At 42.7% G+C, this 19990-nt stretch overlaps 1 protein-coding gene and 1 long non-coding RNA gene across 5 annotated transcripts in view; one reads left to right on the top strand and one right to left on the bottom strand.

The window, feature by feature from the left end:
* Nucleotides 1-4746: 4746 nt before the first annotated feature.
* Nucleotides 4747-11314, bottom strand: NUDT11 (nudix hydrolase 11). 3 transcript variants are annotated; one of them, XM_060292688.1, is made up of 2 exons: nucleotides 10654-11314; nucleotides 4747-6245 (listed from the first exon to the last, which is right to left on the bottom strand). In XM_060292688.1, the coding sequence occupies exons 1-2, from the start codon at nucleotides 10929-10931 to the stop codon at nucleotides 6242-6244; spliced, it is 282 nt and encodes a 93-aa protein (XP_060148671.1). In that variant the 5' UTR covers nucleotides 10932-11314; the 3' UTR covers nucleotides 4747-6241. The 3 variants fall into 3 exon arrangements, with proteins under 3 accessions (XP_060148671.1, XP_030702566.1, XP_069900816.1); XM_030846706.2 differs by having other exon boundaries at nucleotides 10438-11309; XM_070044715.1 differs by lacking the exon at nucleotides 4747-6245 and having other exon boundaries at nucleotides 10437-11311.
* Nucleotides 11315-11452: 138 nt separating this feature from the next.
* The window catches only part of LOC115850002 (uncharacterized), a 47041-nt gene continuing 38503 nt past the window's right edge, over nucleotides 11453-19990 (top strand). For both annotated transcript variants that reach the window (XR_009560757.1, XR_009560758.1), the window contains exons 1-2: nucleotides 11453-11667; nucleotides 12356-12445. This is a non-coding gene — a long non-coding RNA (uncharacterized lncRNA). The remainder of the gene's footprint in view (nucleotides 11668-12355; nucleotides 12446-19990) is intronic.

Raw genomic sequence — 19990 nt, 5'->3', positions numbered from 1 at the left:
TCATTTCAAAGAGCCAACTTTTAGTGTTGTTGATTCTCACTATTGTTTTTCTATTGTTTAATTTATTTTCATTCTATTCTTTTGTATTACTTTCTTTTTGCTTGTTTTGTGTTTACTTTGCTATTCTTTTCATAGGAATTAATAATTATGAATTATCCTTTAAAGTACTGCTTTAGCTGCATCTCAAGTTTTGGTGTTTTGATTGTATCCATCTCAAAGTATTTTCTAATTTCCATCATGATTTCTTCTTTAACCCATTGGTTATTTAGGAATGTATTGTTTAATATACACATATTTGTTAGTTTCCCATATACCTCTCTCTTGTTGATTTCTAATTTAATTCCATTTTGGTTAGAGAACATAATTTGTATGATTTCAATCCTTTAAATCTTTTGAGGCATGTTTATGGCCTAGCATACAGTCTTTTTTGGAGAAGGATCCATGTTCTTGAGTGGAATGTACATTTTGTTGTTTTTTGGTGGAGTAGTCATTAGATGTATATTAGTCTAGTCGTTTTATAGTGTTGTTCCCCTGTTGCTACTAGTATCCTGGAGCTACCAGGCCCCTCTTAATTGCTCACCATTAAGATCCCCATTGTTTTTTTCAAAAATGCCCTTAGGCATAAATATTTCCAGGTTCTTTTCCAAATAAATTCAGTCCCTTCAGGCAAAGCTGCTGTGCTTAGTTCTTACGGCCTGCTTCTGCACCCAGGGAGAAACTTCAGACAACTATACCTGAACTGGGGGTGGATATAGCAGGACACTTCTCCTGCAGTAACACCCCATTGGGCATTCAGGGGAGATAGTAACACCTGGTTATTTCAGCTTGCCTGTCTCCATGTAGAAACTTCACCCTATAAATGAACTTGGGCAGAGGAGATTGGGATCCTACTTTTACTGGCCTCTCATGCCTGAGGACAAGCCCTCACCCTATAATTGGGAGTTAGTCCTCTAGCCCAGGCTTGCCTGGAATAGTGCCTTGTCAACTGTGGTGGAATAAAAGACACTGGTGACCACCTCCTGGGATGAAAGTATAGCCCTAGACTAGGAACTGAGGGGATAGGGAGCCCTCGTCTTCTTGGGCACATCCATATCTGGAGTAAAGCTTGTCACATAGAGCTGTGGGAGATGGAACAGGTTATAGCTCAAATGCTAGATTCTATTTTTACAGAGATTTAGTAGATCTTTTTGAACAAATGTTTATCCATTTGCTGTATGCCCTTATGACAATTTCTAGGGACTTTAAACATGTGTGTGTGTGTGTGGGGGGGGGGTATGTGTGTCTGTATATACATATTTGTCACCAATTAAATGGTGTTTTACTGGGGAGTGGATCCACCAAGATCCTCACACAACTATTCTGGAAGTCCTGCACCCACCCTTAAATGTTGATATTCCTCAGGGAGATTTTCACTGTCCTCTCTGTACACCCTCTCCTGGATGACCTTGACCCACCTCTTCACCTATTATCCATCTACTGATGATTCCAGAATCTACACTTCCAGCTCATTCTTCTTTCCTAAGCTGCTTGACTATGTATCTCTGGCCTTTTGGACATGTACAAGTTAATGTCTCTTGGGTACCAGAAACTAACAGTTATAAAACTAATCTCATCTTCTCAGTCCTCTGTAACTAATGCTTTCCCTCTATTAGATTCCACCTAAGGGAATGGTACCATCAACTCAGTTGCTCTAGCCAGATATCTTTAAATATATCTATATCTACCTCTCTCTAATCTCCTACATCTAATTAATCAACTCATACCCCTTTAAACCCTACAAATTTCTAAAATGTGTTCATGCCTATAAATATACTCAATTACCCTAGTTAAGGTCAGCATCATTTCTTACCTGAACTACTACCACAGTCTTCTTTCCCTTTACAAATAGTTTTCCATTCTTCAGATAAATTGATGTCATGTCTCCTCTCCTCAAATCCCTGAACAAGTCACATCAGACCCTCTATAATCTTTTTCTTACCCCATTGACTTCATCACTAGATCCTTTCTTCTTCTCTACATGCTCAAACTATGTTCCAGACATAATGAACAAGTTCCTGTTCCTAAAAGCATCATACTTTATCTGTCTTCTAGAACCTCACACCTGCTCTTCCCTCCTTCTGGAGGAATACCCTCCCACGACTTCTCCTGGCTAAGCTCTATTCACCCTTCAGGTGAAGGCACTTTCTCTGAGAATCTCTCATCCCCGCTAAACTAGGTTAGTTTACTATGTGCTGCCAGAGCCCACTGAATCCCTACTATCATAAAAACTGTACATTTTGCTGAGATTTGTTTTATCATCTGTATCCCCAGTACACTGAGAGCTCCAATTGTAAGGACTGAGGTACTAGATAAATGCAAATACTTTCCTATTTATATACCAGGTTAAAGATAGATGAAAGAACACAGCTTAAAGACTCAAAATTTTATTGATTGGGACATGATAGAGGGTCTTTCTTCATATATAACATATTAAGATTTAATTCAGGATTATGAAAAAAAATGTAAATAGACTTGGACAGCAAGTGCTCTTGGGCAGCAAAGTATTGATATTCCTGGGATGGGTTTCCTTGCTCTAAACAGAATGCATCCAGGACTGGGTTAATTCCTAAAATGCCCACTAGGGATTGTGATGCCATCGCTGATACCACCTACTAAGAATGATTTTGCAGTCCATTTATCTTTTGTAACACCCAAGAAATGAGGTCTAAGTTTGAGTGCATAGACAAAAGGAAAAGAGAGAATTGATACCAACTCTGTTCCAAGTCCTCTATGCCCTCAGCACTGGCCCCAAAGAATTCTAAACTTCTAGAGGTCCTGCCTGCTTTTTCACACTGCTGTGTAGGATTACACAGGGGCAGGGTGTTAAGTCTTCTTGGACCATGGATGGACATTTTGGTTCCCTATGTTTACTATCCTGGGAAGAGGTGGAGCACTGAGTTCACTGTAAGATATTGTCAGCCCTGTTCTTCTTCATCTTAACGTGAATCATGATCTTTGGAGTAATAGGAGACTGAATTTCTATATCCAACCCATCACATTCTAGCCCTTTGATCCATTCCATTGATTTCAGGTAAATTTGAGACACTTTGAGTACTTTTTAGAGATTGAGTTGTGGGAGCAGCTTTCCCTTCTCCATGGTGAGGATGAGTTTATCCATGATTTGAAACTGCAAACTCTCAGGTTTTTGGTAGTGATGGGGAGTGGGGGATTGAGGGACTTTCCTAGGCCATTTGGAGTCAACCTGCATTAGGGAATTGGTCTAGCAATGGAACCTAGAAAAGATATGAACTGTGCAGTAGGTGTAAATTGTGTTCTTTGCCTCACATAATCTGGTAATCTTCAATAAAATCTCATCAAAAGTTACGGCCTTGTCTCTGGAGTACTGTAGGAAATTAGGGATGGATGAGGGCACATTCTGGGGTAAAAAGGTAGAAGGGTGAGAACGGGGTTCCATTTCCTGAGTCCAGAGTGGTGGTGTCCTTGTTTACCAGTTGAAAATCACTGTCCCCAGAAGAGCACATGAGGGTCAGAGGCTACAGACATGGTAGCTTGCTGAGGATTCAGAAAAGACAGAGGGAACTTTCTGGAAAACAAGGTAGTAGCAGGCCTACTTTTAGCCAATACATTGCAATGTGTGATTTAACAAAGGGGCACTCCCTCTGAATTGATACTTCCCCCTCCCCTGCCAGCCTCAGTGCTTGGTGAGTAGGAAGTTTGTGTGGGAATTAGAAGAAAAACCAAACGAAACCAAACTAAGCCTATTCTTCCCTACATCAGGACTTGGTAGAGAGCTTGATCTGGATTTGACACCCAAGTTTTGTGCCATGCTTGCCACACTTGTGCAGGAAAGAAGTAGCACAAATTCCATGATGGCCCTGAGCATTAGCCTAAAAAACTGAGGAACAGCAAGGTGCCTGTGTGGTGCGTGCTTAACAAAAGGGGTCATGGATTTTGGGAAATATTCTGGAGGAAGGGGCTCACCTGTGCCATCTGTGTCTGGGTTACATATGTTTATATTTGAAAAGAAAAAAGGCTGGAATACACACACACACACACACACACATATTTTTTGAACTTGGTTATTCTGTGTAGGGGGTCATGTGATTTTTGATTCATTTATTTTGGGGGGAATTTTACAAATTTTCTGAAATTAAGATGAATTAATTTTGTAATCAGGAAAACAATTCAATTTTTTTTAAGGTAAATTGTAGAATGGGGAGTGGAACCTAAGCTTATGTCCACCACTGGGGTTCCAAACTTTCTGGTCATGTCTGACATACTGATGCGACTAAAAGTCTTTTTACATGTAGAACTGGGAGACCTCCAAGGAAAGAATTCACACTAAGGGAAGAGCAAGTCTGCCAACATGTCAGCTCGGGAACAAAACCTAGGTTTTTGGAGGGGAGGAGAGAGTCTGGCAACTGGGCTGTAGATTAATGTTCCAACCAAACTTCTCTACTTAAGTCTTAGGGATAGAGGGGGTCCTAAAAGTAAACTCTGAAGAATTTTTTTTCAATTTTTATTATGGAAAATTTCAAACATATACAAAAGTATAGAGAATAGAATAATGAACTCCCAAATATCCATCACGCAGCTTCAATAATTATCAATTTATCACCAATTTCAACTATATGCTCACTTACTCCACCCTCAGATTATTTTGAAGCAAGTATCAGTAGCATATCACTTCATGTGTCAAACTTACAGTACATTTCTCTAAAAGATAAGAATAAAAAAAAACATAACCACAGTACCATATCACACCTAAAAAACCCCAATATGTTGGGGAGGTGTGTTTTTATTTCAAATTCTGTAAAGGTTGGGGGAACAATTAATAAATAAATATATTTCACTGTTAACATGAGGAAGGGTGTAACACTCAAATGGAGCCCATTTTTTTCCTGATGTAATTGCTTTACAATGCAAAAGAAAGAAAACTACCATATTAAAGCCACTTTAGGGCCTTTGTAGGGAGCTGGGGAAGAGTGCTGACATCACAAACCCCATGGCAGAACTCCATAAAACTTCCTCTAAACACCTTTGTCATTTTCTTAAAGTTGATCTCCTGGAGGTAGCTGACCCAAGTCCTCTCTAAATCTTTCATTTTCGGTCCCCCCCCCAACAGAAGTTTTTTTTCCCCCCAATGCCTTTGCCAAGTGACAACAATTTAGTTGTCTTTCAGTCCTCTGCATTCTCACATGCAGAAACCAGGGGGGATGAGGAGCTAGCTGATGTATTGGAAAAGGGGAGGAAAACTGTGGCTAACTGAATCACTAAGAGATGCAAAAGAAACCTAGGCAAGCTAAGAGGCATGATTAACTTTGGAAACTGCCTATAGCAGTCTTTTTGCCTCTGGCATCAAATAATACAGTATACTGAATCTGAAAAATAAGAAAAACCATCTTTTCTTCAAAGAGATGTTAAGATTACATGGAAGAGGTGGTTAGGGCAGTGCAAAAACATTAAATTTGTTATTTGTATATCATTTTAAAATTTTATAAAAAGCACATTATCTTATGTTCATTGTATTTATTTTTATAGTTACTTTTATAGCAAGTGATATTTTTGAATAAAATTTTAAGCAAATTAACAACAGTACAAAAACACTGAAGTTGTTACATAAAGGACTGATTCTACAGAATGTTGCCTTAAGTGATGGGTAATCTTAAAACTGTGCTAGCCACTGTGTGGTATGCCTTAGAAATATGAGTAATAATTCTTGTCCTTGAATATCTTACAACTGCCTTGAAAAGTTTCTGAAACACCTGATACAGAAAAGCCACACACGTGGTGCCTGGACAGCATATACTCTACTAGCACCAGATTGGAAGGGGAACGTTTTGCCATGTAGTGATTATAAAATATGAGTTGAATCAAAGAACCTTCAGTGATGCCAACCATATTTCAAGTAGTGTCTAAGATGCAGAATATGCAAAGAGTAAGGAAGTGTGGTCCTTGCTCTCAAGGATATCATAGTCTAATGGAGAAGGCAGACATATCAAAAAAGCACAATAAAAGGCTACGGGTGCTGAATAAGAGTCTGTTCACATACAATAGTACAATCACCAGGGCAAGAGGAGTCAGTGGAATAGACAGGGAAGGAGTGTCCCAAGATGTAGGAGGAAAACCAGATGAGCTGTCTCCTTGGAAGCATGGAAGTGCTCACCTATACTTGCCAATTCCATTCATCAGTGGTTCACATCAATGACTCTTTCAAAGCAATCCTGGATATCTTTGCTGTTCATCTGGAGAAACAAACCAACATACAATTAGCAGGCTCATACTAATTTAACAATTCTTCCAATTGATAAATTTACAAAAGGTTTATTATCTGTATCACTCACTTTGCATTTGGAAAGCCTTCACAGAATTATCTAATGCAGATGCAATGTGAGTCTGGATCAGCAGCTGAGGGAGTTACAGGTCAGTATATGTTACAAAACAAAGAAGTCAGGAAAGCAGTGATACCAGAAGTTTTGCAAAGGGGGAGTGGTCATCTAAGACATAAAAAAGTCCTAAATTCCATGTTCTGGACTCTAAGCTTATGGCAATTATTCAGGCTGGTTCCTATCCATCAAAAAGTTTGTTGTCTACTGGCCACACAGCCATGCAAATAGAGAAGTACAATAAATTGTGAGAACCATGACACACACAGAAGAGGGTACGTTGACCCAGGTGGTCAGAAAAGGCTTCTCGTAGAAGTTTATGAAGTAACTATTTTTATTATCTTCTATTTTATATTAAAAAACCCTGAGCATGAGATAGTTAGATAACTTGGCTGAAGTTACAGAATTAACAAAAACTGGAAGCAGTTTTCAACCCTAGGTCTGTTTGACTTCAAAGCCCAATGTAGTTTGATGTATCACATCAAACTCTCATAAAAATGTCAAGTTTTATTTCAGTCACCATAGTGACTTTTCCATTTCTCATAATGCTGTTTGCCCATAAAATCTGTTAAATACAGTGTAACAGTTTGTCAGGAGACAACTACCAGGAAAATACTGATGAAACTGTGGTAGTGCCTGGTGGCTTCCCCATATGGGATGCCTGGAAGTAAAAGCTCTGCCCCCCAAATATACATTATTTGTGTGTGTGTACATATACAGACACAATTTCTTGAAAAAAATTTATACTTTATAGACATAGCAATAATTATTTCTAGTGTTTCTATGTATCTACATTAATCTTTAATGTTTTCTCTCTATACATTAAAATAATAAAGTATTTGAGCAGCTGAAAATATATGCTGTTTATTAAACATGCAGAAAATAAATCTGATTCATTTCTGCAAACTTCAATTATCTGTGGAGAGTACCCTTTCTCCGTTTTTACCAAGGGGAGGGCTGAAAAACCAAACAAACAACATATAAGTGACTTTTTAATACTCTTACAAGGAAAAAGAATCCCAACTGTACATCAATCTTTGGAGCACTGAGGTGGTAGAAATTTTCTGTATATGACCTCTGCTCACCTGTTTAGCCTGAAACACTTGGTCTTAAAGAGAAAAAACGAAATCTCCTTGGAGCTTTAAACTATTTTAGGCTAGGTTCCAGAGAATATTTCACAAAAACTACTTAAATGAACCTAACGGTCAATCCTTAAAAATAGCATGACAGGGCTTCCCTGGTGGCGCAGTGGTTGAGAGTCCGCCTGCCGATGCAGGGGACACAGGCTCTTGCCCCGGTCCGGGAAGATCCCACATGCTGCGGAGCGGCTGGGCCCGTGAGCCATGGCCGCTGAGCCTGCGCGTCTGGTGCCTGTGCTCCACAACGGGAGAGGCCACAAGAGTGAGAGGCCCACGTACCGCAAAAAAAAAAAAAAAAAAATAGCATGATATATTCTAAATGTTTCTGGCAAAAAACAACGACAAAAAAAAGAAAAAAAAAACCAAAAAAACAAACCCACAACATATTTATAGGCTAAATTCTTTATAACGGGTTAATATGAATATTGTACATTTTTGCCTTTGTCAGATACTTAATTTAAGAACCAAATAAGATGATGCATTATTACCTCTAAGAATAACAAGTTATGGCTCCAAAGTATTTGTGACAGCATTTCAGGTGGAAGGGGTTTTTATCTGCAAAAATATCTGTAAAATAAGAACCCAGTATATCTGCTGTGTTAATGTTAATGTAGAATTTAAGAATCTTCTTGAATAACTAGGTTATTGGGGGAAAATATCTTTGGGTCTATTTGAGATTGAATGAATAGTAAAAGTCAGATTGTTTGGAATTAAAAATATGTACTCAAATATATATTCGATATATATCACTTTTGCAGAGAAAAACAGAAAAATACACAATAACCATAATTAATCAAATGATATAATACAGATAATAAAACTGTCATTGGTTTTAAAAACCCACTCATTTTTTAGTTTACTTTGATAGCCATTAGTACCGAAAATGTTTTGTGAACTGAAACTTGTACATTGTTTATCTGTGCTTGAATGTGTAATACGATTTGTTTTCAAAAGAGTGGTACTGAATTTCTTTAGAAAGTGGAACAGAACCCACTTTTTAGAAGCAATCATATAAGCATGTTACCAATTTGTAGAATTAAAATGCAACCAAATAGAGAAAAATATGAGTATTTTGAGGAACAAAATACATATAGCACACAAGGGGGCAGCACAAAAGAGTATGTGTTCTAAAATTCAATATAAAGTTCAAAAGCAGAACTTAAAAGATAGGAGGGGTAGTACTGATTAGGAAGAGGAATGCAATGGGCTTTTGAGTTACAGGTAATATTAATTTCTGGATCTGAACTCTGGTTACATGTATGTGCTCACTATATAAAGATTCATTAAGCTGTAAAGATTTGTCAACTGTTCTGTATGTATGCTGCACAACAGTAAGCTATGAATTAATTTAAGAAAGGTAACTTCCATTAAATCTTCAGCAGTAATTGTGTTTAAAAACAGGTTACTTTGAGGACTAACAAAATGTTTTAAACAACCATTATTTTCTACCTTATTTATTTACTAGAAGGATGTTTTAAAAATGCTTAAGCGTTATATAAGCAATGACCTTTCCACCCTGATGTCCTCTTCAGAAAGTAGATTTTCCCACTACCTAACTCCCGACATGGCTAGAGGAATAAAGGTAGTTCCAGAAGACAGACCTATGCACCTTAGATAGGATCCCTGATTTCAAACAAGTACTGATGCAAATGTAAGAGCTTTTAATTTGGTAGCTTTTAAGTCTGTCATGTGACACAAAACCTTTATCCTAAATCTTCACGAGAGATTGTTCAGGCATCCTGACAGTTTGAGGATTCTGTAGCAGCTGAATATCAAGAAGGCTAACTCACTGAACTGGGATGTAATTACCATATAATATTCCATTCTTTTGGCTACTGGTATTCCGACAAGTTTAAGTGGACTATCATGAATTCAAATATGTGAACTAACTTTCTTTCAAAGACTAGTTTATAATGAGAGAACCATGTTGTTCTAGGGCACTGAGAAAGGAGCAATGGCAGTTGAAAGTTGAGCACGCTAAATCACACTCAGAATACAGTTTTCATAATATGTACATATCAGGATATATACATAACAATACCTTCCCGAGAGGGTCTTTATTCTATAAAATAATATTTTGCTAAGCTACATTCAGGCTCAATGGAAAATGGCCATTTCAAGTAAGAAGTAAAAAACTACCAGTTGTGAAAATGTTCTGAAAATTGAATTATCAACATATGAATTAAGCAATTTCTGAAAAAGGCAAATTAGATCACATATCTGAAGATAAAATTATTGTTCAGTGTGGAAAGAGCACATGATGTAAAATTCCTTAAATAGTTCTTTGAAATTCAACACTGGTCCTTCAAACCAATCCCCATCACAGAAGGGCTTGCTGACAAGAGCTAATGCTGTGAATGAGAAAACAACTTAAGAGAAAAAATTAATGAAGTTGCCATACAACCAAGGTGATCAGATTTTAAAGGCCTTCACTACAAAAAACCCACAAGACTGGTACCAAAAGTGCACATACGCACACAGACACACGCAGACACATACGGACACACACACACGTGTGAACTGTAAAGAAAAAACAACCACAACACGTATACACGTGTACACACACACACACACACACCCGCCCCCAAAAGACTGGGTCAGCAGTTAAGGCACCTTTATAAAAAACAAACAAACAAACAAACAAACCAAAACATCCCATGTGGCTTTGGCTTTCCGAAATGTGTTACAGTGCTACCAAGAAGCGATTCTGAAAGCATCTGAAAACGTGCAAAATGTCTGAAAACAGTGCCTGGCAACTGAGACAGTTTGCAAGCGTGATTCAGAGGTCTGCCAAGGAAACAAAAGAAGCCTCCCTCCTCCCGGTGAGACCTCACACGGCACCAGGGGCGCTCCGGGCACTATTTACTGTCAGGTAGGTGGAAAGCAAGAGTCTGTGCAGGAGCGGTACATACTAGGGATCGCTCTCTGGCGGGGACGGGGCCATGGAGTTTCCACTGGTTGGGGAACCGCCCAGCTTTAGTTTTTGCAGATATTCGGCATGCACGGGCTTGTGGCACTGGAGAACCTTGATCGCATCTTCGACTTTGAACCACTCTCGCTTCCTCCCAATGCTAACCGAATCTTCCCAATCCTCCAGAATCTCAGTGACAGTCAGTACATACACGTACGTTCTGTGCTTGCGATCTTGGTTCTGCTCGAAAATGCCCAGGAGCCGGCCCAACTTCCCCTTGACTCCCGCCTCTTCGTACACCTCGCGGACTGCAGCACCGCCCGGCTCCTCCTCGGGCTCCATGCCCCCGCCCGGCACGATCCAGCGGTCCGGGTACCGACTGCTACTCACTAACAGCACCTCGTCTTCGCGCTCGCTCCGGAAGCACAGGCACGCCGCCCGCTTCTTGAACCCCTCCGGGTCGTAGGTCCGCGTCTGGTTCGGCTTGCACTTCATCCTCGAGGCCGCTCGCCGCTGCTCGGGTCCCCGCTGCCGCCGCCACCGGGACGAGGGACTCCGAGGTGCTGCCGAGAGAAAGGGCCGCGGCGAGGGGCGGCGAGAGGCGGCGAGAGAGAGAAGCGCCTCAGCCCGTGAGCCCCGGGCGCTCGGGGAAGATGAGGCGGGGGCGGGGACGGAGGCGGGGGCGCGCGAGGTACGTCAGTCGGTCCGTCCCCCCGCGCGGCCGGGGGGTCCCGGGCGCAGACGCCTGAGTGGAGGAGGCGCCACCGCCCCCGCCCCCATCCCCGCCTCCGCCCCGGAGCCCGCCACTCTGCGCGGAGCCCACCCGCGTCTCCGGTGCGCGTCCGCGTCCCTCCCTCCTCAGCCGACGGGGCCGGGGTTGAGAGAGGTGAGGCGCATTCGCGGGCGCGTCCGCGTCCCCGGGCACGTGCGCGTTCCCGTCGGAGGGCGGGGGGCGGGGGTCTCGTGGCTCCCGCAGCGCGCGGCGCCTGGGGCGCACTGCGCAGGCGCCCCGCACCTCCGGGCTGGGAATCTGCAGCCCCCGGGGTGAAATGCACCGCCTTGTGACCTGGGCCAAGCTTGCTTCCACGTGTGCCTTCGAGCCAGACGTGGCTGTGGCGCGGCCGGACGTTTCTCCTCACCCTCCCCACCAGGTTGCAGGAAACACACACGCAATCGTTTTACACACAGGACGGACGGTCAAGTGCGTGTGGTCCTCGTCATCACCCATAAGGTAGAGTGCCGGCTTACTTACAGGAAGGCCCCGGTTTTGTCAAGACGATCCTCGGTATTCTTGACAAAACAGTACCTAATCTTTGCTGAGTCATATCATGCAGTTTTGTTTCTTCAGCAGGTTCTTCACCTTGCCAGGCATCTTGGCACAGCCCATAAGTGAACACCTTTCTTGAACCCCTATTGACATCTTACCCAACCTCTGGTCCTCGGTTTGCTCAGCAGTAAACTCCTCACCTACTTGGTTCAGACCTTTGCACTTTGGGTCATGTTCACCCAACAGCTGGAGAACCACCCAAAGCAGTGTTTTATTAAATCCCAGGAATCTCTCCCCTCCACACACTCCACCCTTGTCTCTCTTTCTCATTGAGAAGTACTGGTTGAGGCTTTGGGAAACATGCCTCTGGCAATCCCTTCATATTTTGCATGTTGATTTTTAGAAGCCTCCTGGCCAGGGACTCCAGCAAGGCCACTTGGTGCTCTCTCCCCTCTGTCTGGTCATCCTGTCCCCTTGGCCAAGAAGTGGCCCTCCCACAGCCCCAGATGTAACAGCCTAAAGCCTTCCCCCTCCTTCGTATTTTTTCTTATTGTTTCCCTGCTCTCACAGTAACCTGTGAAGAAGACCTCTGATATCCCCTCCCTTTTGCCTTATTGCAACTTAGGCATCTTTGTCTCTCTCTTACCCACAGACCGTCTGCTGGCATCAGGCAAGCAGGATCACAACACCTCACTTTTCCAGTGAAATAATCCATTCATCAAGGAGAAATTGAATCGGAAAGGTATGTGGAAAATGGTTACGAAACATACAGTCCGGTTTTTAAATAACAAGTTAGTTCAGCTTGCCAGTTCAGCTTGTTCCACGCCGTGTGTATCCAAATAGCTCATAAAATTGATTCTGTTCCTGGTGGCAAGACTACCCTCAATATCTAGAAGTATAATAAGACAAAAATATATGGGCATAATATAATAAAACTGTATGAAGAAAATGGTAAAATGGAGAAATGAAGAGAATGACCTCAACCAATAGCGATACTAGTGCTAATGACCATATTTTACCGATATATGGATGATCAAGGAACATTTGGAGGAAGGCAACATACCGTGATTAAAAACAAACTAGGAGGACTTCCCTGGTGGCCCAGTGGTTAAGACTCTGCGCTTCAATGCAGGGGGCACGGGTTGGATCCCTGGCTGGGGAACTGCCTCACGCCGCGAGGTGTGGACAAAACAAACAAACAAACAAAACACAACAAAAAAACCCCCAAAACACTAGGAAAATAGATTTCAGCACAGGCTGTATACCTCAGTGTGCCCATACTCACAAATAAATGATGTTAAACAACTAGAAACACAATCCATTATAGTCAGGATCTAGGCAAATATACCAATTATCACCCATATTATTACATATCATTTTAGATTTTCTTTCCCGTGCAATGAGATTGTAAAGAGAAAAAAGCCTACCATTTTGATAAATAAGACAAAATTGTCATTCTTAGCAGATGGTAGGAATATATTCTTGGGAAACACCTAAGAAACGATGTAAAAATAAATTTCTTTAGGGCTTCCCTGGTGGCGCAGTGGTTGGGAATCCGCCTGCCGATGCAGGGGACACGGGTTCGTGACCCGGTCCGGGAGGATCCCACATTCCGCGGAGCGGCTGGGCCCGTGGGCCATGGCCGCTGAGACTGCGCGTCCGGAGCCTGTGCTCCGCAGCGGGAGGGGCCACAATGGTGAGAGGCCCGTGTACGGCAAAAATAAATAAATAAAAATAAATAAAAAATAAATTTCTTTAAATGGTAGACGTTAATAAACATTAACATTTAAAATCCCAAGAGCTTTCATGTATGCCAGCAATAACCCTGTAGAAAATATAATGTGGAAACGATGACATCACAGTAGCAATATCAACCACTACAAAGTAAACAAAATACCGAGGGATCCTGAAAAAAAACATTGTAGTAGAAAATGATAAAACTTGTACTCAACTCTAAAAGATATTTGAATTAATCAAGAGGAACTTTAGCAAAGCTGGGAGATTGGACTGGTGTCTGCAGGGAAGTGTGGACCAAACAGGCCCCAGCCACATCACCAGTCTGCTTCACAGTTACCAGGTAGTATGTCCTTGTCTCACCAGAGGTGCCGTTTTATAGTCTGCTGCATCACTCCCACATCAGATTATGCCTATGCAATATGTCTGTGCTGGGGGTGGGGCATATTTATTGGAAGGGGGAGGAGAAGCAACATTATAATATGGAAGGAGGTAGAGACTGAATTCCTACTGGCAAAGTCATAACATGTTCCTGGATAAAGAGATCCACAGGTTGTAGGTTTAGTGCAATGCCAAGGAAGTTTCCAAATTAGTTTTTTTCCAAATTTCATAAAATAATTTTATTTTCCACCTGTTAAAACAATAGGGCAAGACAGTTTTAACTTTTTCTAAAGAAGAGTAGAAATCTTTTTTGGGAGACTAGCACTCTGCTGTCTGGTTTATCTATAGTTCATTGTTTCTCCACTGATGAACAGGGTTGTTTCATGAGCCACTGTGGTAGCAGACTGTTACAGCAACAGCTGTGATACGTGCATGCCTCCCACATTGTCCTTGGCCTTGGCACGGAGCTTGCTTTGTGCCATGGGACCATAGCAAGTGTGAAGCAAGCAGAGAATTGAAAAGTGCCTGTGCACTGGGGTTTGCCCTCTCTTGCTGCTCTTGAAACAAGATGACAACAATGTGAAGAAGCCTGGGCTAGGTGAATGATGAGAGATCCACAGTCCATGCATCGCCTTCACCCCACCTTACAGTGGATCCTTTGCCAGAAATGTAGGTGAGACCATCCTAGACCATACAGCCCGCAGCAGAGCCAGTTAGCCGATAGAGCACTGACCACGGATGCGTAAGTAAGCCCTCTGAGAAGAGCAGAAGGACCAGTCACCCGAGCCCAGCTGAAGTCGTTGGGCTGCAGAATTATGAGCAAAAGAATCAGTTGTTGTTTAAAGCCACTAAAATTTGGGGTGGTTTCTTATACATCAAGAGCTAGCTGACACCACCATTAACTGCCATCCATCAAAATCCAACCAAAAATAAAGAAAGTATGTTTCCCAGTAGAAATTCCACCTCTTCTTGAAGAGGTTGCCATTGAACTTTCCCTGGAGTCAGAAGGAGAGGGATGAAGTTAAGACATGTAATATTTGTACGTGTCAGTCTTTGTGCCAGACCCTGTGTTGAGCCCTGTATCCTGTTTAACTGACAGCCCATTAAATCCTAAGGAGACAGTTATTATTTCCGTTTCATAGAAGAGAAGGCTTAGAGTGGAGTTAGTATTTGAATTCAAGTCTTCATGTCTCTATAGCTGTGCTCTCACAAAGTCACCATGTCTTGTCAAAAGGATTCTTTTTATCAAGAGCTACGGTTTGTTGTGGCATTTAAAAAAATTTATTTTATTGAAGTGTAGTTGATTTACAACGTTGTATTCATTTCTACTGTATAGCAAAGTGATTCAGTTATACATATGTATACATTCTTTTTCATGTTCTTTTCCATTATGGTTTATCACAGGATATTGAGTATAGATCCCTGCGCTGTACAGTAGAACCTTGCTGTTTATCCATTCTATATATAATACTTTGCATCTGCTAATCCCAAACTCCCAATCCATCCCTCTCCCAGCCTCCTCCCCCTTGGCAACCACGAGGCTGCTCTCTATGTCTGTGAGTCCTTTTCTGTTTCGTAGATAAGTTCATTCGCGTCATATTTTAGATTTCACATATAAGTGATATCACATGGTATTTGCCTTTCTCTGTCTGACTTCCTTCACTTAGTATGATAATCTCTAGGCCCATCCATGTTGCGGCAAGTGGCATTATTTCATTCTCTTTTGTGGCTGAGTAGTGTTCCATTGTATATAGGAACCACATCATCTTTATCCATTCCTCTGTCGATGGACATTTAGGTTGTTTCCATGTCTTGGCTGTTGTGAAGAGTGCTGCAGTGAACACTGGGGTGCATGTATCTTTTCAAGTTATGTTTTTCTCCAGATATATGCCTGGGAGTGGGATTGCAGGATCATATGGCAACTCTGTTTTTAGTTTTTTTGAGGAACCTCCATACCGTTTTCCACAGTGGCTCCACCAGTTTACATTCTGTTGTGGCATTTTTGGATGACGTTCAGAGTTGACTTCTTAGGTAAGGTGTTCATTTGCTAAGGGTCACTGAGTTCAAAGGAAGCTATTTCCGCTCTGGATGTTCTTCTCCTGAGAAATATAGTGAAAAGCCCACCTGAGGGCCCATCTCACTCCCACCAATGAAGGATGTCACCTTGACACGTTACTTAACAACTTGAAGTTCAATTTCCCCTGCAAGCATAAAATGGAATTAGTGTTACAGAGAAGAAGACGTTCTATTTTGTCATCATCCTGGGCATTGATTTTGATTTGTCGAGGGTCCACTTTATGCATGTAATATTTATTTACCAGCAAAATTGAAAAATGAGTATCAAAATCTCCTTTCAACAGATTAAGAGACAGGCTGAGATGGGTTTAAGGAGGTGAGGCAGCAAGTGATGGAGCTGAGTCACACGCTGGTCTGCCTGACACCAAAGGTAATCTTCCCTTCACTATGACAGATTTCGCACGTGTTGAGAGTTGCTGAGATACACACACAGTGCACGTCATTCCTTGTGGCGCAGACTTCCTCCGCTCTCATTTTTTTCTGCCTGGGAGATCTGGGCAGCCAGGAGAACACAGCTTCTATGTAATGTTCTAAAACTGAGAGGATCTGCTCTGAGCGCAACTAGTCTGGGATACATATTTCCACATGTTTTCTGATTTAGGAAAGAGCAGGCAGATTGGAAAGTGACAGCAACATTAGAAGCATGGTCCTGGGAAGTTGGGTGCCTTTCTTGGTGAGATGGGCATGGAACCTAGAGCTGCCTCTTTTGTGATTAATTTTAAGTGGAATGCAATTCTAAGAGGGAGGAGCTCTCCAGAACAGCTGTCACCGCAGATGGAGAACGTTACAGACCTTCTGAGAGCCTTGTGGTCTTCACAGCTGCACCCAGCTTTCAGGAGAGTGACCACACATACCTGAGAGGATTTCTAGACGTACTAAAGGGAAGCAGAGTCGGGAAATGTGATTTTAGTAGTAGTCAGTGAGTGGGAAAAAAATTGGTGTTTTGTAAACCAAATGCCCTAGAACTTAAGTCTGGCTCTCTCAGTAGCTGTGCAGCCTTAAGCAAGTGAATATCTTGGACCTTGATAGTTCTCATCTGTAAAATGGGGATAGTAAAAGTACCTAACTCATTAACTTCAACCCTCCCCCAAAGGCTTTCCTGACCATGTGTACTCACCCACCCCTTACACTGCGATTAAATGACCCTCCTCCATTTTACCGGGCTCCCTTGACTTTAATTCTGTCATGGCTCTAATCAAGGATCGAGCGCTGTGATGATCTGTCTGTATGTTTGTAAGAAATTGAAAGGCTAGGGTCCAGCCTGATACATACCTGTTCCCCCTGAGTCAGCACAGTGACCTGAGCTCGGCATCCAGCAGGGATTCAAAATACATTGATTGACTGAAAGAGTGTGACAGAGCCTACATGGATCATAAAGGATGGTTCTCATTGTACCTAATAATTGTTTATTACAAATATAAAATGAAAGACGAGTGAAGAGAGGCAACTCCACACATAGCTTTTCACGTGTGTGAAAAGGGAGGCTTCATCATGTTCCTTGGATAATCTGTTTTTCCTTGAAACACAGCAAGGGCTTCAGAGTGGGGCTACAGTAGGTAGTTCAGTAGAAACTTCTCAAATACAAAGGGATTGGAACAAAAAAATACCTCCCCATTTTTTTTTCTTTGCTTAATGGATGAACCATGGGGATGAATACAGGACTTGTAAGTTTGTGATTTTGTGAGTAACGGCACACGTGTGCACAGTCACGGGCGTGAGCCCAACGGTCAATGGAGGTCAAGTCCAGGTGAGTGTTTCCACTCTCTCGCAAAGAGGCAGCACTCCTTGATTTCTCCTGCTTCTTTGATCACTCCCTCTGGTCCCCTGACTGCTGTATCCCTGCTCTTCACTGATACTGTCCTCTGTACAGACCTCTAATTCAGCAACTAAACCCTTCCTAGCGCTGTTCCGTTCATGGCTCAGAGTCAAATGCGAAACCCTCAGAAAGGTGTACGAGGCCCTACAAGATCTGGCCCCATTTCCTCTCTGACTTTACCACACCAGCCTCCCTTCAGTCACTCAGGTCCAGGACTCTGCAGTTTCTGGATCTTGTCAGCCAGGCTCCCTCCTCAGGGTCTTTGCTCTAGCTCTTCCCTTTGCCCGGATGCTCCTCACCCACATCTGCCTGGCTGACTTCCTCATTTCCCTGGAGGCCTTGCTCAGTTCTCGCCTTCTCAGTGAGGGCTAACCAGGCCACAGAACAGCATATTGCCAAGTGCACCCGTCTTTCCCACCCTCCACCCTATCCCTGATCCCCTTTGCCTTGGCCTAAATTGTCCTTTTGTTATAACACTTATCAACTAACAGACTCTGTTATTTACTTCTTTGTTATGTTTGTTGCTTATCTCTGTCCTCCCCCAGAGCTCCCAGCTGTGAGGTCCTTGGTCTTAGGGATCTTTGTCTCTTGCTCACTGGTCAATCTCCAGCAGCCCAGAACTTTGCTGAGCACACATTGTAGTCATGCAGAGGATATCTGTTGATGTAATGAGTGTGTCTGCCTCCCTTGGTACATTGTGATACCCTTGAGGGCAAGGGCCATGTTTCATTGGTCTTTGTCAGTCCATGATCCAGGACACTTTCTGATACAACTGGGAAGGCACTACGGAATATTCATTGAATTAATCAATCCGTTAATTAATTAATTTGTGAAAGCGATACTAACAGGGAAAACATTCTGTTTACAAACTGCAGTTATTCCAGTAGGTGCCATCTGTGTGAGCACCATGTCTGTATCAGCTGCCATGCAAACTCTGCTGGTCGGCGCGGCCAGATGTCTGACTCATTTTCCGTGGATCCCTCCTAGGCCAGCCCTGTGCTTACTACACAGCATGACTTAGGGTGGCGTTTCCAGACCTCAGGCCTTCGTCACCTAAATAGACTTTGCTTTATCTGCGCAGAACATGTACTAATTTACATAATATATTTTCTTCAAATAAAAGTGTATCTTTGAGAATAAAAGGTAATCATACAGTTAAACGTGGTGAACGCAAAAGAATGTAATGAGCTAGTTGAAATGAAAGTTGAGATTAATGTGAAGTAATAGTACATGCAGCGATGGGTACCAAGCTAGGCTCTTCATTGATCTTCTGTAGTTGAATCCTAGGACTACAGGATTTGTAGTTGAATTCCTTCAGAGGAAATATTGTCATTCCCACTTCGTAAGGGAGACTGTTGAGATGACGGACATTCTGTAAGTTGCCCACGATCTGGCAGTAGATAGCCCAAATGAGAGGGAAACTCGGGGCTCACCGATGATAACACCCCAGAAAGAGTGCAGCATAGGCAGACCCCCGCTTAATTTGCTCCCAGCAGTCCTGTCCGGTTCCCTTCCTTTTTTCACTGATCCAGCTCTCCAAAGCTTTCATCCCATCTCCTAACACTTGCAGAAGCTCTTCATCCCAGAGATCTCGCCCCAGCTGCTTTGGCCAAATGTTGGTATATTCAACACTGATTCCTGCTGCGGCAGATGGAAGGTGACTATTCTGAGTCCTTGTGAAGGAACAAAGTAATTGTTGTTCACACTCCTTCATGACTTTTGATGATTGTGGATCCTGGGGAGGGTCCTTTGTTGCAGAGCTAGTTTCCTTGTGTGAGAATCCTGTTCTTGGCAGGATGCCCTTTTCTTCCACAAAGACATCCAACTGGCCCAGGAGGGAAGATCAGGAGTTTACTGATCAATGCTGCTGTGCACCCACAGGCCCAGGCACCGTGAGACCAGTTCCCTCAGAAGCAATACTACAGATTTCTCAGGGTTACCAAGCTGTTCTGCACATTTCGCAGGCTCCTTTGATGAAGACCACAAGCGAGGTATAGAATCAAAATTGGGATCAGGAAAACGGCCACATTCTCCCGGTACCCCCAGTAAAATCCACCTGTTCTGGGAAGGTGCACCATTAGTGAGCAGCATGGTAGGGTGGCTCTGACCAGGGGTTCTGAGCCGGGCATCATCCTCTGGAATTCGAGATTAGTAGGAAAACGGCTTTTCCTTTACTCTTTTCCCCCCATCTTCTCCTCGGGTGTTTATTATTTCCTTTACTCTTTTCCCCCCATCTTCTCCTCGGGTGCACATTGGAAAATCGGTGGTTTTCTTAGCACT

Source organism: Globicephala melas, chromosome X (assembly GCF_963455315.2).
Source record: "Globicephala melas chromosome X, mGloMel1.2, whole genome shotgun sequence".
NCBI classification, from domain to species: Eukaryota; Metazoa; Chordata; class Mammalia; order Artiodactyla; family Delphinidae; genus Globicephala; species Globicephala melas.
The sequence above is the reverse complement of the archived record's forward strand: the minus strand, read 5'-3'. Positions and strand labels throughout refer to the sequence as shown.

Coding starts and splice junctions, on each gene's coding strand:
- NUDT11 (XM_070044715.1), bottom strand. CDS start 10,931: ATGAAGTGCAAGCCGAACCAGACGCGGACCTACGACCCGGAGGGGTTC.